The sequence below is a fragment of the Helianthus annuus genome, chromosome 16, assembly GCF_002127325.2.
Source record: "Helianthus annuus cultivar XRQ/B chromosome 16, HanXRQr2.0-SUNRISE, whole genome shotgun sequence".
NCBI classification, from domain to species: Eukaryota; Viridiplantae; Streptophyta; class Magnoliopsida; order Asterales; family Asteraceae; genus Helianthus; species Helianthus annuus.
Genome location: NC_035448.2, coordinates 116,878,024 through 116,896,436, shown reverse-complemented (window position 1 = coordinate 116,896,436; position 18,413 = coordinate 116,878,024). Strand labels below are relative to the sequence as shown.

Genomic DNA, 18,413 nt, shown 5'->3' with positions numbered 1-18,413 from the left:
CCATCATCCATCATAGAGTGTGTGAGTAGTCTCGGGATCCAAGATTGATCGTAAGAGTTCTTGACAATCAAAGGCCATGTTTGCCTAAGTCTCTTACATCACTTGGTGAAGACAAAGTGTCTAGTGTAATACTTTTTATTTTTAATCTTTTCGCACTTTTTGTTTGGTTATGTATTAATGACTTTAATAACTAGTTTCTTATGTTGAAGGTGAATCTTCCTTATCATTTGTCCGTGGTGTCTTGGCATTATTTTACTGTCTATATAAAATAAAAGATTTTCACCATTCATATCTCCACGGTCTATATGGAGATATGTTGGCTACCTGGTCGGGGGTTAAGGGAATGGTTTGGTAAGAGTCTTGCCTTGTTCAGTGTATAGATCCTGCAAGGACCTGGGTCAAATTTAGTAGGACCTCCTTCAATACCCACTGGTATTGGATGTCGGGGGTCCAAACTCTTTGATCCCCTCATATGTAAGTTACTATTAAAACTTTAACCCGGCTACTTAGGACTGTATCCCTGCTGACTCAGACTACTTAGCCGAGGGTAACGTCACCTTCAAAAGAGGGGCCTACTACAATAACTAAGATAATCTCTTAAAAAGTGCAAAAGTGCGGAAATAATCAAAGGTTACACTAAACACGAGTCGGATCCAAGTGATTCATCTTGTTTATCTGTTTTTATTTTCAGCATTTTTCGTTTTTATTTTCTAGTTTAAAACCTTTTTCTAAACTTTTGATTTGATTAGACGTTGAGGATAAACCGGTATTAAAAGCTCTTGTCTCCTTGGACGACCTCAGTATCTTGCCAACACTATACTACGCTCACGATGGGTGCACTTGCCCATATGTGTGTTTTGTGTTAGTAAAATATCGTGTTTTATAAATTTAAAACTTGACTAACGTGTAAAAAGGGCTAAAAATATACATAAAAACATACGACACTCACGCACACATCAGTTTACAAAAATGGAAGAAAGTAGAAGAAATCGGTTGTTAGTGAGTTATAAACTCACTTAGAAAGTAGCTGGGACAAGCTCCAAAGAAATGCACGAAGTTAGATTTTTGAGCGAAAAGTTCAGAGGGTGAAGGTTTGAAATGAAGGAAGTGGGCTGGTATTTATAGACTGAGAGTGAGGTTTGGGACGAGTAGGATCTGGGATGAGTGAGCATTTGGGACGACTGGGTCCTCTCGTGCGAGAGGGAACTGTCCTTTCATTTGAGATTCAAGTTTGCGTAAGTTGTCGGTTTTAAACGTATAAGTGAAATGCATAAGTGAGATGTATAAAATAATGAATGAATTTGTATGTATAATAAGTATGAGGTTGCGTAAAGATGTATTTAAACAATCTATTAAACAAGTAACACGTACGTATAAAATATGAATTTCGTTACGATCAAGGTTTCAAATTGAGAAATTGGGAGTGGATTATGAATATGATATGAAGGCATGTTTCCAAAGATAGAAATACAAGTAATCTTTCTAATTGAGGAAAGTTCCAAAAAGCGAGGCGTTACACTTAGGATGTCTTCAAGTCTAATGATAATCATTGATGGTGTACATTAATGTTTACGTGAATACGAAGTCTGATCAAGTATTGTTATATAAGGTAATTTATGAATTAAACAAAAGTTAAATGTCGGGTTATGGTCCAAAAAATTGAAATATTGATTGTTTTTAAAGTTCCAGGATTCCGAGTTTAGGGTTAGAATTTAGGACACGTCTTAGAGTGTTTTTAATTTACCAAGTGAATTAAAACAATTATAAAAGTTTATGAACAATAACTTGAACGTCTTAATAAGTTAAAAATATTTTTGTTGCAATTTTTGGATAAGTTTAAATATTTCAACTTGATAAAACAAACAAAAATGTAACAACTATTTTCTGGTGAGATAAAATGTAATCTCTCAGTTTTAGATCGAATCCTCAACCAAATCAAACAAGGCCAGTTAGTTTTGCTTCTTAACTCATAAAATTAAGTTTTGAAAAACGATCAAATCGTTTAGATAAAAACTGAGGGAGTTATGCCCTCAAGAAGTTGGACTAATTATGCTGTTTGAAATCAGTTTTGACCTTTTGTTTACTTTTACACATTTGGGTATTCAAAACTTACTGAAAAAATTATGAAACTACTTGGGTTTGATAATTAACTATCTGAATTGGATTTTAGACTCAAGAATCATTCAGTTTAATTAAGTTTTGGTCGAGTTATATCTCTCCAAAGTTGAACTAGGGTTTCAAATCAAAAATAGATTTCCAAGAAAGCTTGCAACTTTGATTTTTAACCAATTCTAGGGTTGGTTTTCCTCGGTTATGGTTTGTATGAAGTTAATATCATGTTAAAATTTACCAAAACACTCAAATCTTTGATGATTAGGGTTTATAGATTAATTATGAATCTAAATCTACAAAGAACAATGAATGATAAGTAAAAGCAATCATACCGTAAACAATTGTTCTAAGGATGACAATGATGATAAATTTCCAAATGAAATATGCCTACTTGATGATGGACTTAAGGTTTTTGGATCAAAAATAGAATATGATCATAACCATAAGAATGAAGGAATTGATAAGAGTTTATAAGAATTAATTACCGTTCTTGATTGAAAGCCCTTGATTCTTGCTTTAGGTTTTTATTAGGGAATGATGGTGGTGGTAGGAGTGTTTAGGTCCGAAAATATAAAGGTATAACCGGGGGGGGGGGGGGTTATGGTTTTGGTTAGGGTATAAATAAAGGCGATTAGTTAGACTTGAGGGAAAAAAGTATGCACAATGACAAATCGATACACCCACGAGTGCCTCACGGTCGTAGAAGTCTTTTATACTTCTTCCACACCCTTTATCGTCCATTAGATCTTTAGTGAATTGTGTTTTTCAAAAAGATGGAAGATGAACCCATCATAAACTCATAATTTTAACAAGCGGCGTGTGCTTTCTGACTTGTGAGTAGCATTATAGAACCTGGTCTTCTTACGATACTTGGCATAACAAACTCTCAATGCTAATCCATGTCCTTCTCTCAAATGAATTAATTTGAATAAATTGATTGTTCGAGATCCAATCGTATGCTGAATGACTCTTAAGTATATGATAAAAAAACTAAGAAAACAAACATGTTATTAATATGACAATTTAGGGTGCTTAACAATAGTTTTTTTTTCTGTCTTTAAGTATAGATTTTACACTTACACCCCTTCGAGTTAATTAGTTTTTTTTATATTCTTTTAACCAATTTGTATTTTATACCCCCTACCTTTAATAAAGTTATCCTAAACTTTGATTAAATCTAATTTTACATTTAAGCGTCTTTACTTAACCATGCGACTTGCTTATTTGGGCGTGTTAAAAATTGTTTCTTTTATCATCGTTTCGATGTCAATTTTTATATGTGGGTTTTGTTATCTTTTCTACGATAATGTTTACGTTTCGGTCCAAATTTGGCGAGTTAACACCCTGAAATGTGCATGCGTCATTTAATGTTTTTAAGACTATTTTTGGTTCGGTTTGACAGCCCCCCTGCAACGCACGAGTCCTAAAGTAATACTTAAAACCAAAGTTAGCTGGGAATTCTCCCACCAACTTTCAATAACGACACTTACACCCTGTCAAGTTTCTAAAACTTTGTAAAATGTCATCTTGACTCCTTTGAGTTTCTAAAGTTTCAAGTTTTTCCATCGTACTTTTACTCTCTAACTAAAAAAACACTATTTTTTACGTGCTTATTCTTATGTGGGTTATTGGATTTTATCACCCTCAACTATCGGCCTTTGGCCGTTGCCATCCCCAACTAACACTTTGACACCCGACACCCCCAACTTGACTTTTTGTTTGTGCTGGCACCACTCAGTTAAATCTTCACTAACTAGGTTTGTTTTTTATCTGAAGTGGCACAACCAAGCTTACGTGATAGCATGACATGGCGAATTCAGCATATATCTGAGCCAACGTGTGACAAGCAAGACAACAACTTTAAATTAAATTTCAAAGCTTTATTAATTTTCCTCAAATGGGTCATGTCTAGTTGTCTCCATATGCTAGATCACCGTTCACATCATCTTCTGAATCTTGATTTCTTCAAGTTGTCAATCATCGTCTTTACCCCATCATTTCAATTTCTTGAACTTGCCGTCAACTGGGTCTGCTCCCAATTCGATCTTTGATCAAATTCACTCAAAACCCTTGTGTGAAATCGAACACAGATCAATCAATCATGGCCACCGAGAAAACTTTTCCGATCACCGTCGTACGCCGTCGTCGGCGACAATCTAACTATAAAATTGTGTAATGATATCACCGAAGATGACTTTTCCGTCCGGATCTATGATCTGAACACCTGGTAGGTTTTAAATGAACACAAAGAGTATGTTAATACTGCTAATTTGAAGATAAATACATAATTTTTTCAGGTTTTTTTTTTTTTGATTTTATCAGAGTTTTAGGGTTTTGAGCCGATTAATTTCGTGTGATTCAGTAATTTGATTTTGTAGACGGAGAACGACAGAGAAGATACAAACCTTGCCGGATAGATTTGGTTTTGAGCCGATTGATTCCGCGCCCCAATCAGCGCCGTAGAGGACGGAGGTAGGGCGGGCGTTGAGGATGACGGGGTCTCCTGGCCGGAGGTAGTTTTGTACCGCCCAGTTAACGGTGTAGGCGCTCTCGTCGCTTAGATCGACGGCGACGCCGTCAAAGAGGCCGGAGTTTTTTCTCCAGATGATTCTTTGATTTCGGGGGAGTTTACCAGACCTTTGGCCTTCAAAGAACTTGATGGATTTGGCGAGGGCATCTTTGTAGTTATGGGTGGCGACACGGTGGTGGCGTTGGGTGGCGGTGGTGGTGGCGGTAGAGATGAGGGTGGTTCTGAGAGGAGGTGGTGAAGGAAAAAAGAAGCAGCAACCATTGTGGGCTAATTTGTTGGGAATTTATATAAATGATTAAATGGGACATGACACATAATCGCCACATAATCATCTCCAACTCAGCAAACCTGTGCCATGTCGGACAAAAAACAAACCCAGTTAGTGGAGATTTAACTGGGTGGTGCCATTGCAAACAAAAAGTGAAGTTGGGGGTGTCGGGTGTCAAAGTGTTAGTTGCGGGTGGCAACGGCCAAAGGCCGATAGTTAGGGATAATAAAATCCAATAACCCTTCTTATGTAGGTGTTGACATAAAATCAAGTTGGTTTACATTTCGACGAGTCGGGTCAAATGTAATATGTTTTCATGCTTATTTCTATGTACGTTTTAAGTTGGTTTACGTTTAACGTAAATTTTGTTTAGAAATAAACCTGGTCAGATATAAAATGTTTTCACTTGACGGTAAAAATTCAAATTACCATACGCTTCAACAGTGGCGGAGCCACACTTTGAACAACGGTGTCGCCCGACACCATTGAATTTTGTGTAGCAAATACAACGTATAATAGGAAAAATTTGAGCGACACCATTGTTTTTTTACCAGCGACACCATTGTCTTTTTACAAACAACACCATTGTTTTGTTTTCTTCTAAAAGAATTAGATAATAAACAAATTTATAGTTCAAAAATTAAGCTCAGTTACTTGAATTTATTTAGTATACTTTAAATCATTAGAGGTCCATGCTTAATTTTTTTTTCTAATCTAGTAAGCATTTTAGGTCATGTCTAATTGGTTTTGTTTCAATTGTTTAGTAAGCATTATAGACCCATGTCTAATTGGTTTTGGTTCAATTATTTAACCTAACCAGAACCAGATGTTTGATGATCATCTGAATGCTGCTTGCACTCGTTTATTATAATGAATAAGTGGGTTTTTTATTTTTTATTTTTTTTTTTTTTGCAAGTTGCCATTCTACACTATAACAATTCAAAACGTGAATAGTAATAAATCTATGTTTGGTCATTTAATAGTTTAATTCATAATTATAAGGCTATAGTATTATTGTCTCTTTTTATAATTAATTTACGTTTCTAGCCCTGAACATTAATAAAGTTATCACACAACCTCTAAACTATAATAATTTTTTTGATAAACGATTTACATATACCCTTTAACTTTAATAGATTTACCATAGGTAAGTTTAATAATAATTATATTTTTTTATAAGCGATTTATATTTCGACCCCCAAACTTTAATAGAGATATCACACGGTCCTTAAAGTTTAATAAAGTTAAGAAACTTATTTTTTTTCTTTTTTAACAAATATCTGTTCTTTTATCCTTTTTATAGGTTTAGTTATTTTTTGTTTTACTTATTATAATTAAAGCTGACTTTTAACTCTAGACATGGTTATTTAATCATGTTGCTTTTTAACCCTTCAATATAAAATATACAAGATAACAAATATTATCATTTTTTATTTACCTTATTATAGTTAAATAGAACTTTTAACTCTAAATTGTTTACTTAATTATGTTGATTTTCCGTCATGAAATATATACATCCTCGCCATCAACCTCTACGACCTTGCCGTGAAGCGTGGGCTTCAATCTTCACCATCAACCTCCTACGACCCACCGCGAAGTGCATGCTCGAATACTTGTTGAAAACATTATGAATCATTTTCAAAAAATGAAAATGCGTACAGAGCAACTATTAAATGATTTTTTTTTATATATTTCATATGACTTTGTAATTTTATTATGTGTTTTTATTCATTGACATTGTGCTTTTACTGTGATATTTGCTTTTATTATGTGATTCGACCCGACTAGATCCGAACCGATCTAAAAAGGTTCAACTCTAGGTTACTATAAACCCGGATATCCGTAAAAAATGACACCATAAGAAAAGGTTTCTGGCTCCGCCACTGCGCTTCAACGCTCTTAAAACGTGCAACCGGTAAAATTACTAGTTAATATTAAACCCAAAATACTAGTTTTCAAAAATCATCTCTTGTAATATCTCTTAGAAAAAAAAAAAAAAAAATTATGACCACGTACCTTTAGAAAAAAATGGATGCCACATAAACAACGTAAGCTAACGACCACAGGCAAGAATCGTGCAACATCAATAAAACCAAAAATCTCCGAAACTTCGAGAACCCGGTAACGATATATACCTAATTTCGGTTTCGATTCAACCCGACTACTGTACTCTCTATGGCGATTCTTCAGGCATGGTTCATGGATGATGTTCCCAATGATCCACAACTTCCTCATCAACGCAATCCCAAAGAGTTTGTTTCGCCTGATTACTTAGCTGGTATGTTTTTGTTTTACTTATTTGGTTAAAGATTTGTGTGTTTTAAGGTTTGTTTTGATTTGGGTCTGTGTAGAATTGGGTGTTTTACACTGGAAGTTGAATCCGGAAAAGTATGAGGATGATGAAGAGTTGGAGAAGATTAGGGCTGACAGAGGCTACAATTACATGGTAATCTTACACTTTTAGTTAGTACTTCGATTTCGAAATCTAATTAGTGAGTTCTTGTAACATAACTAGGGTGTCAATCGTGTCGGGTTGTAAACGTGTTTAACGAGTTATAAACAAGTTGGCGGTTGACTTTTTGGTTAGATGGATTGACGGGTCAACTTGTTTAATTAAGCGAGATAAACATGTTAAGTTGTTAACCCGAACATGACCTGTTTATTAAACAGATTAGATATGGTCATATGACAACTCGAAATTTGATTATTTTGGTGTTTGTCACAAATTGCTGCCCCTAAACACAACCATATTTAAGAACTTTTATGATTATCTGGTTTATTTAGTCACCAATCTTGGATATATCTGGTTCTTTGGTCACTTTAGGTATAGATTTTCTCAAATATTCAAACTAATTATTTGTTGAGTTAAATGCCATTTTTGTCCCTGTGGTTTGAGTCATTTTGCCAGTTTAGTCCAAAGGTTTTATTTTTCGCCTGTGGGTCCAAAAAGGTTTCACTGTTGCCATTTTAGTCCACTGGGTTAACTTCATCCATTTTTTCTGTTAACGAGAAGGGCAATTCGGTCATTTTATATGTAATTCTGTTAACTATAAGGGCAATTCGGCCATATAAAATCATCGAATTGCCCTTCTCGTTAACAGAAAAAATGGATGAAGTTAACCCAGTGGACTAAAATGGCAACGGTGAAACCTTTTTGGACCCACAGGCGAAAAATGAAACCTTTGGACTAAACTGGCAAAATGGCCTAAACCACAGGGACTAAAATGGCATTTAACTCTTATTTGTTTATTACAAATTACAACTACAACCACCAAGATCACACACACACACCATCTTGTGGAGCCTGGTATCTCATTCTAGACATTCAGTATGTGCATTATTACTTATAAACATATAGCCAAGTGGTCTCTAATACATCTTATGAAGTCGGTTGATTTACTTATCCTTAGTGATCCCGTTGTAATCCAGACGGTCATATCCCCTTATCGTAATAATAAATAAGCCAGACAATCATGACCCGTAAAAATTGCATTCAAGTTCATCTGTGTCTACTCAAATTATACAACGGGTCAATTTGGGCTAACTCAAATTTAACGACCTGTCAAAATAGGTCACACTTAAAACATTATGTATACACAGATGTATACGCATATACACATCCCTTAAAAAAATAGGATCTCAAGCACTTAATTTAGCTTTGGTAATTTCATTTTGTAGGATCTGCTGGATTTGTGCCCTGAGAAAGTGGAGAATTATGAGCAAAAGCTGAAGAACTTCTATACAGAGCACATTCATGCAGACGAAGAGATACGTTATTGTTTGGAAGGGAGTGGGTATTTTGATATCAGGGACAACGATGATCGTTGGATTCGCATTTGGATCAAGGCTGGCGACCTCATCATTTTGCCAGCCGGAATCTACCACCGATTCACCCTCGACACCTCCAACTATATCAAGGTAATGAACACGAATTGTGGAAAATGGGTGGGTCATGCTGGTTGGGCAATGGGTCAAACGGCTTTTGGTCACTCAAAATGGGTAACATTGGTATGGGTCAGGTCAGGTTGATCAGGTACACCTTTTGTCCGAATCTTGTAAATATATAATTATAAAGCTATATTATTACGATAATAATCTAATTTCTTAAGTAAAATGACTTTGGAGGTTGTATGCATTAAATTAAACTCTTTGGGTGACTTTTGCCCCGCTCGAAATATTTGACCCATTTCTTTATTTGGTTCTTTTTGTTATATTACACTTTGACCCGTTCGGGATTAAACATAACCTGAACGGGTCAACTTTGCCACCTCAAAAGAGATCACATATCTGCTTATAAGGCGTCATTCATCTTGACCTTGACTATTCAAGTCAACCTACATTCCAACTTCAAATTCAATATGAATTTTCAAGGCGTTTTTGAGAAACTAACACGGGTTTCACTAGCAAAAGCACATGCACCCTAATCAACCTCATGTGATGACCTTGTTGATCCAGTTTTTTGATTGGTGTTTATTTGGTTGTATGCAGTTGATGAGGTTGTTTGTTGGAGAGCCGGTATGGACTGCATATAACAGGCCCCAAGAGGAGCATCCAGCAAGGAGAAACTATATGTTTAACTTTGGTCAGAAGATCGGGACGCCCCTTAAAGCTCATTGAATACTAAACACGCGTAGTCTATAATCATGTATGTATCTGCTCTAGAATTGGCAGTCAAGTTCTTATATCTTATGCTGTATTTGAATCTCGACTGTGAGTTAATCTTATTGTAACACCCCCAAAATACCACCCCTGCGGAAACCCCGCGAGGCGTGTTACACATCAGAGTCTGAGCCACCAATCACATTGAACCAGTAGTAAATACTTAAATAAAACATGTCATTAATCGCCAAGATTAAATGTCAAACACAATATTATTTCCAAGAGTTATGTAGCGGAAGCATATGATAAGTCGTTTAGTAAGCGTTTCAAAATAAACTTAAAACCAATGTATCAATTATAAATAATCCAGTAGCTTCGATCCATGACCACTCCAGCACGCCCAGATAGCAAGCCCATGTTCCAAAGTTAACGACCTACAAGCATGCAAACAAGTGTGTCAGACTACGCTGGTGAGTTCAAGGTGTTGCTTACGTGTGAAGTTACCAGATATTAGTTAAATCAACTCGTTGTTTGGTTCAGATGTCGTTGTTAACTTGATTATTGTACCGTATGCAGCGTCAATGATGGGAATGCCTAACCCCAATGCCCTACAGGCATTGGTCAAAGTCAAGGTATCAAACAACCTTGACAAGCTGTAGGAGGTCTTATATCCGCGTTACAAGTTGTCCCAGTAATTAGTTCACGCCCGTCCTTACGGCCCGGTGTGAGGGTGCCAAACCTAATAGCGCTATCAACTAATTACCCCATTGCCTAACAGGCAATCCGGTAGATGATTGTTTCTATGTTCCAGTTGTTTACCCCAAGTTTCCCTTCCAAATGTTTACCAGTTGTCCCAAACCACCGGGACGCATGCTTGAGAAAATGCAATGAACTCACCTTGGTTTGCTCGGCAGATTATACCAAAAGTTACTTGATTTATAAGTGGTCAATCACGTCCTAACAGGATTACCATATAAGTCAGGTTTGGTTCAGGTAAGGCACGCATGTTTCACACAAGTTATCACGTTACAGGCACGAATTAATCATGGCAACACATAACAGTCATACAATCCATTCAGCATTGTGCAATTAATTGATTCAGCCCAATAACATCCGGCCCAACATGTTGTGCGATCGGCACAACCTTGTGCGATCCACAGCATGTTGTGCGGTCCAACAAGCCCGGCCCAATTATCAACATAAAAGTCCAATGGCATACACGGCCCAAACAAATGACCTAAGTGACTTGTGCGCTTCGTATAGGTTGTGCGATCAGGATTGGGCTTGAGGCCCAATCGGTTAAACAAATATTATATGTACGATCCAGTAATCCTTGTGCGAGTGAACCGGGTTGTGCGACTAGCCTTTGGGCTTGTCCGGCCCAACAGCATAACAGCTCAACTTGTGCGAGTTATGTGGGTTGTGCGATCCGACCAGCCCAACCCAACATGTCTATCGGCCCAACAGTTAAGCTAACCTAGTACCTTGTGCGATCAAGACATCTTGTGCGGTGGGGAATCGCTTGTGCGATTTTGGCACTTGTGTGACCGGTTTACTTGTGTGAATCAGCCATGTTGTGCGACTGGCTCGTGTGATTGGGGCCGCTTTGTTCGATCGGCCCCTTGTGCGATAGGTTAACAATTTCCGGAAATTATGCACATTAGTTACAATTATCCCAGTTTCCAAGTTTACCAACCAATTAACAAAATCAATCAACATCATTCTAACAATCCTGATAATCACGAAATCGATCAAACATGCATAATTCCAATGTTTTCTCAAGAACCCCAACCGAATCAAACATGAACACAACTTGTAAACATGTAATCGAGTTAAACCTGATCACCTATCCGAGTTCTATTATATCACAGCCAATTTCCATGTGTTCGGTTCTAATACTAGATCATGTATTCCAACCCGTATAAACACTATCGAACATGCAAATCAAGTGTACACGGGATCCGATTATCAAGAACACTATCATTCAACCCAAACAATCATATTAATCAGAAATCCTAGATCATCATGCAAAGCTACTGTAACAAAACATCAAAACATCAAATACAATTAATCAATCATACCAACCGAATGGGGAAGGAACAAGAATTGATCCGAACAAGATGATGATTCGATGGGATGGATGCCTTGGCTGCCTTCGGTTCGTGAGAGAGAGAGAGAGAGAGCTAGGGTTGTGTTGTGTCAAGTGATTGTAACAATTGAGGGTTTACACATTTAAGAGGAGTGGGCCGAGCCCAACTTGTTGGCCTATGGGTCCGCGTACAAGCTACACGACCCAAGGAGGTTTGTGCGGTCCAGCGGTGTGGTGTGTTGTGCGGTTCGGGTTGAGTAAACATATACATATTCACATAACACCTATTCAAATAACATGTCATAACATCATACACTCAATAGTTTAATCATTCGGTAATTCAATCAAGTTCACATACGTTGCATATAATACAAAGACGGGTTTGAAATACGAGTTGTCACAGTATCCCCAACTAAAAAGAAATTTCGTCCCGAAATTTGGTACTCACTCATTGAAAAGCTAGATAGGTTAAAGCTAGGTAAGTCATATCGTCTGCTGGTTTTCCTGGGGTGTCACATCCTCCCCAACTTGAATGGGAATTTCGTCCCGAAATTCACCAGTTGCATCAATAGTAGGTTCGCTAGGTTTTGACTGGTCATTGGGGAACAGATGTGGGTACTTAACTTTCATCTGGTCCTCGCATTCCCACGTGAACTCTGGACCACGTCTTGAGTTCCAACGAATTTTCACAATCGGTATACGGCTGTGTTTACGAACTTTAACCTCCCGATCCATAATTTCAATTGGTTCTTCGACAAACTGCAATTTGTCGTCTATCTTCAGCTCTTGAAATGGTACTACTAGTGTTTCATCGACCAAACACTTCTTTAGCTGCGATACGTGAAATACATCATGGACATTACCCAACTCAGCAGGTAATTCCAACCTGTAGGCCACTTTTCTAATTCGTTCTAGAATTTTGAACGGTCCCACATAACGAGGGTTTAATTTGCCGCGTTTCCCAAAACGCACCACACCCTTCCAGGGTGAGACTTTTAGCATAACGCGATCATTAACTTCGAATTCCAACGGTTTACTACGCTTGTCAGCGTAGCTCTTCTGGCGGTCACGAGCTGCGGCCATACGGTTTCTGATCTGCACAATGCTTTCCGATGCTTCAAGAACAAACTCAGGTCCTGTGATCTGACTATCCCCCACCTCATGCCAACAGAGAGGTGAACGACATTTCCGTCCGTACAGTGCTTCGAACGGAGCTGCCTTAATACTTGAATGGTAGCTGTTGTTGTAGGAGAATTCTATCAACGGTAGGTGCTTCTCCCATCCTTTTCCAAAGTCGAGTACGCATGCCCGAAGCATATCTTCGAGTGTTTGGATGGTGCGCTCGCTTTGACCATCTGTCTGCGGGTGATAAGCGGTACTCATGTCGAGTTGGGAACCAAACGATTTATGCATTGACTGCCATAACTCTGAAGTAAAACTCGGATCACGGTCTGAAATGATAGAAGTTGGCACTCCATGCCTAGAAACTACTTCCTTAAGATACACTGCTGCCAGCTGAGAAAACTTGTCTGTTTCCTTGATTGCTAGGAAGTGTGCTGATTTCGTGAGGCGATCAACAATCACCCAAATAGTGTCATTCCCAGCCTGAGTTCTTGGTAGTCCTGTCACGAAATCCATAGCGATCTGCTCCCACTTCCATGTGGGTATCTCTGGTTGCTGCAGTAGACCTGAGGGCTTTTGATGTTCTGCTTTGACTTTAGCACAAGTCAAACATTTGCTGACGTAGGTTGCTATATGAGCCTTCATGCTGGGCCACCAGTAGGTAGTTTTCAAGTCATGGTACATCTTATCTGATCCAGGATGTACAGAGTAGCGTGATTTATGTGCCTCTTCCATTACGAGTTCTCGTAAGTCACCATAGAGTGGAACCCAGATGCGTCCGGTTACATAGTAAGCACCGTCTCCCTTCTGTTCTAGTCGTTGTCTCGAGCCACGTAAAGCTTCAGCTCGAACGTTCTCTGGTTTCAACGCTTCCAACTGAGCGTCTCGTATCTGGGAAGGGAGGTTGGACTGAATCGTTAGTTGCAATGCTCGCACACGCCTACGTGCATTATCCTTTCTGCTGAGGGCGTCAGCTACAACGTTCGCCTTGCCCGGATGATACTTGATGGCACATTCATAATCGTTCAATAACTCCACCCATCGTCGTTGTCGCATATTCAACTCTTTCTGGTCGAAGATGTGCTGGAGACTCCTATGGTCGGTGTAGATGGTGCATTTGGTACCGTACAGATAGTGCCTCCAAATCTTCAACGCAAATACCACCGCTCCTAACTCCAAGTCGTGCGTCGTGTAGTTCTTCTCGTGCACCTTCAGCTGACGAGAAGCATAAGCTATTACCTTCTCGCGTTGCATCAACACGCAACCGAGACCCTGAATTGACGCGTCACAATATACCACAAAATCTTCGGTGCCCTCTGGTAAAGACAAGATCGGTGCACTGCAAAGTTTCTGTTTTAACAACTGGAAGGCCTCTTCTTGCTTCGTTCCCCAAGAGTACGCCGTGTTCTTCTGTGTCAGTGAGGTGAGAGGTTGCGCGATTTTCAAGAAGTCTTTAATAAACCTTCGATAGTATCCAGCGAGACCAAGAAATTGACGCACCTCAGACGGAGTCTTTGGTGCCGCCCAATTCTTAACTGCATCCACCTTCGCAGGGTCCACATGTATCCCTTTCTCGTTAACGACGTGCCCAAGGAAATGCACTTCCCGAATCCAAAAGTCGCACTTAGAAAATTTCGCATACAGCTGTTCCTTTCTCAAAAGTTCCAAGATGAGACGTAGGTGGCGCTCGTGATCTTCCTTGTTCTTGGAATAAACCAAGATGTCGTCAATAAACACTATAACAAATTCGTCGAGATATGGCTTACATACGCGGTTCATGAGATCCATGAAAACCGCTGGTGCATTGGTCAATCCAAACGGCATGACTAAAAACTCATAGTGTCCGTAGCGCGTTCGGAAGGCTGTCTTGGGAACATCCTCTTCCCTAACCCTTACCTGGTGATAACCCGACCTTAAGTCGATCTTTGAATAGAAACTTGACCCTTGCAACTGGTCAAACAAGTCGTCGATGCGTGGTAACGGATAGCGGTTCTTAATGGTCACCTTGTTGAGCTCTCGATAGTCGATACACATACGGAATGACCCGTCTTTCTTCTTTACGAACAGAACTGGGGCTCCCCAAGGCGAAGAACTGGGTCGAATGAAACCCCTATCCAACAACTCCTGCAATTGATTGGACAGTTCCTGTAACTCTCCAGGTGCTAACCGGTAAGGAGCTCGAGCAATTGGAGCCGCTCCCGGTGCAAGATCAATCTGAAATTCTACTTGACGGTGAGGAGGTAACCCTGGTAGCTCCTCTGGGAATACATCAGCAAATTCTCGCACCACTGGTAGATCCTCGATCTTACTCTCTACAGACTGAGCGTTGGTAACTAACGCTAACAGTGCAGGATACCCCTTTTGTAGATACTGTTGTGCACGCATGGCCGTGATAATCCCAACCATCGTCCCACTACGATGCCCTTGAACTAACAGTGACTCTCCATCAGGGAGAGGAATACGCACAATCTTCTCCTTACACAGAATTTCTGCTTGGTGCTTAGACAACCAATCCATGCCTACCACTATGTCAAAACTACCGAGCGTAACGGGAAGGAGGTCAATGTCAAACACTTGACCCACGAGATCTAGTTTGCATCCAAAAAGGACATTTGAGGCTTCCATCGTCTTACCATCTGCTAGTTCTACTACTTGTTTAACCTCTAAAGGTGTTGGGGTTATCCCTAATCGTTGACTAAACTCTAGGGACACGTAACTCCAATCGGCACCCGAATCAAATAATACAGAAGCAATACGATTGTTAACAGGAAACGTACCAGTTACAACGTTGCCGTCATTCCTGGCATCCCCTGCTCCAAGCTGAAACACTCTGCCCCGAGCACCATTACCCCCGTTGTTGCCGTTGTTGTTGTTGTTGTTTCCAGCGTTGTTATTATTCGGGCGGTTGTTGTCGTTAGCGTTCTGGTTTAACTGAGGGCAATCCCGCTTAAAGTGTCCCTCATCCCCACATTGATAGCACCCCTTCCTAAAACCCTGGTTCTGCTGGGGTGGTTGTCCCTGTTGTCTCTGATTCTGCTAGTTTTGTTGCTGCTGGTGTTTGGGCTGTGGAGCCCTACAATCCTTGGCCTCATGGCCCACTTTACCACACCTGCGATATGTGCGACTACACGACCCGAAATGATGGTAGCCACACTTATTACACTGTGGTTTCTTCTCTGCATACGAGCCCTGACTTTGACCACTTCCCTGGCCTTGATTGACAGAAGACGACTGGCTAAAGTTGCGGTTGTTGTGGTTATCTGGCCTTTTCTGAGTCTGACCAGCACTGGATGCTTTATCATAATCACTCCACTTCCGCTTGTTATCATTAGCGGACGCAGTGGCAGTGGGTGTAGCAGCTTTAGTGGCCGAAATACGCGGGGGTAACGAATCGCTTTCCACCTCTTGATCCACAATCTTGTGAGTCAGACGAACGATCTGTGTCAAATCATTGAGATGGGCTGCAGTGACCAAGCTCTTCACACGCGGAGGCAACCCTTTGATGAATAACTCAATCCTCCGGGACATAGGCCGGGACAAGTTTGGGCACATGTCGGCCAGTTCATACGATCGCTTCACATACGCTTCGACTTCAGATCCAACCATCTTCAAGTCGTAGTATTCGTTTTCCAGTTTCTGGACCTCGTCCCGAGGACAGTACTCCTCCCTGATCAGTTCTTTAAAGTCTTCCCAAGTTGTGGCATTCGCCGCCTCGATGCCCAACAACTGTACTTGGGCGTTCCACCATGTTAGGGCACCATCAGCCAAGGTACCCGCAGCATATTTCACCCTGTCCCCAGCGGGACAGTTACAGATAGCAAACACAGACTCTGCTTTTTCGAACCATCTTAGGAGTCCCACAGCCCCTTCAGTCCCGGTGAAGGTCTGTGGCTTGCAGTCCATAAACATTTTGAACGTACACGCAGGCTGGTTAGGTTGAGGTTGCGCTTGTTGACCTAAATAACGGGAGGAAACACATTATAGGAATGAAAAGACGTGTACGTGGTATAAGAGTAGAGAGTACTTGGTACATTCCGTACCAGCTTGATAGGCTGCTAGAGCCTCAGCCACGCGGGTATTGATTAGGTCATTCAACTCAGCCTGAGTCATGTTGATGTTGCCACGTCCGTGTCCTCGTCCACTCATGTTTCTATAGTTGGGAATAAACCGATTTAGAAATCGAAACGAGACAGGAGTCAAGTATCATACTGATATTCACGTACTACTAAGTTCACACATAGTAAGGCAGAACCCTTCTCACGCTCGATAAGCCTCACTGGGACTTGCATGCACCCCGCGTTATTATTAAGTGTGCACCCATAATAATAAGGCAATTTGCATGCTTATCTCAGTGCCTCTTAGCTTACGCTCGAAGTTTCCCCCGTTCAAACAACACAACAGATGATATCACAGTTCTATGGTTTACATGAGTCGAAGAGTAGTGTCCCACTATCAAGTCACTATGGTGTTAAACGTTTCAGTTCATATACGTGGTGGGTGTGTGACTGCTAAGCAAGTACTGTATAAAGTGAGAGAGAAACGAACCTTGCAATCTGGTGCTGAGTGTCATGATCGATTTTCGAAGTTGTTCGGTTATAGTCTGGTTTTATAAAACGTTTTAAAACCTAGTTCACTATAACCAGTGGCTCTGATACCAAACTGTAACACCCCCAAAATACCACCCGCGGAAACCCCGCGAGGCGTGTTACACATCAGAGTCTGAGCCACCAATCACATTGAACCAGTAGTAAATACTTAAATAAAACATGTCATTAATCGCCAAGATTAAATGTCAAACACAATATTATTTCCAAGAGTTATGTAGTGGAAGCATATGATAAGTCGTTTAGTAAGCGTTTCAAAATAAACTTAAAACCAATGTATCAATTATAAATAATCCAGTAGCTTCGATCCATGACCACTCCAGCACGCCCAGATAGCAAGCCCATGTTCCAAAGTTAACGACCTACAAGCATGCAAACAAGTGTGTCAGACTACGCTGGTGAGTTCAAGGTGTTGCTTACGTGTGAAGTTACCAGATATTAGTTAAATCAACTCGTTGTTTGGTTCAGATGTCGTTGTTAACTTGATTATTGTACCGTATGCAGCGTCAATGATGGGAATGCCTAACCCCAATGCCCTACAGGCATTGGTCAAAGTCAAGGTATCAAACAACCTTGACAAGCTGTAGGAGGTCTTATATCCGCGTTACAAGTTGTCCCAGTAATTAGTTCACGCCCGTCCTTACGGCCCGGTGTGAGGGTGCCAAACCTAATAGCGCTATCAACTAATTACCCCATTGCCTAACAGGCAATCCGGTAGATGATTGTTTCTATGTTCCAGTTGTTTACCCCAAGTTTCCCTTCCAAATGTTTACCAGTTGTCCCAAACCACCGGGACGCATGCTTGAGAAAATGCAATGAACTCACCTTGGTTTGCTCGGCAGATTATACCAAAAGTTACTTGATTTATAAGTGGTCAATCACGTCCTAACAGGATTACCATATAAGTCAGGTTTGGTTCAGGTAAGGCACGCATGTTTCACACAAGTTATCACGTTACAGGCACGAATTAATCATGGCAACACATAACAGTCATACAATCCATTCAGCATTGTGCAATTAATTGATTCAGCCCAATAACATCCGGCCCAACATGTTGTGCGATCGGCACAACCTTGTGCGATCCACAGC

At 40.2% G+C, this 18,413-nt stretch overlaps 1 protein-coding gene across 1 annotated transcript; it reads left to right on the top strand.

Moving 5' to 3' along the window:
- Positions 1-6,935: 6,935 nt before the first annotated feature.
- Positions 6,936-9,692, top strand: LOC110915626 (1,2-dihydroxy-3-keto-5-methylthiopentene dioxygenase 1). Its single transcript, XM_022160354.2, has 4 exons — positions 6,936-7,188; positions 7,262-7,356; positions 8,589-8,828; positions 9,399-9,692. The coding sequence occupies exons 1-4, from the start codon at positions 7,086-7,088 to the stop codon at positions 9,525-9,527; spliced, it is 567 nt and encodes a 188-aa protein (XP_022016046.1). The 5' UTR covers positions 6,936-7,085; the 3' UTR covers positions 9,528-9,692.
- Positions 9,693-18,413: the final 8,721 nt, after the last annotated feature.

Coding starts and splice junctions, on each gene's coding strand:
- LOC110915626 (XM_022160354.2), top strand. CDS start 7,086: ATGGCGATTCTTCAGGCATGGTTCATGGATGATGTTCCCAATGATCCA. Junction 7,189..7,261: donor TTCGCCTGATTACTTAGCTG/GTATGTTTTTGT, acceptor GGGTCTGTGTAG/AATTGGGTGTTTTACACTGG. Junction 8,829..9,398: donor ACACCTCCAACTATATCAAG/GTAATGAACACG, acceptor GGTTGTATGCAG/TTGATGAGGTTGTTTGTTGG.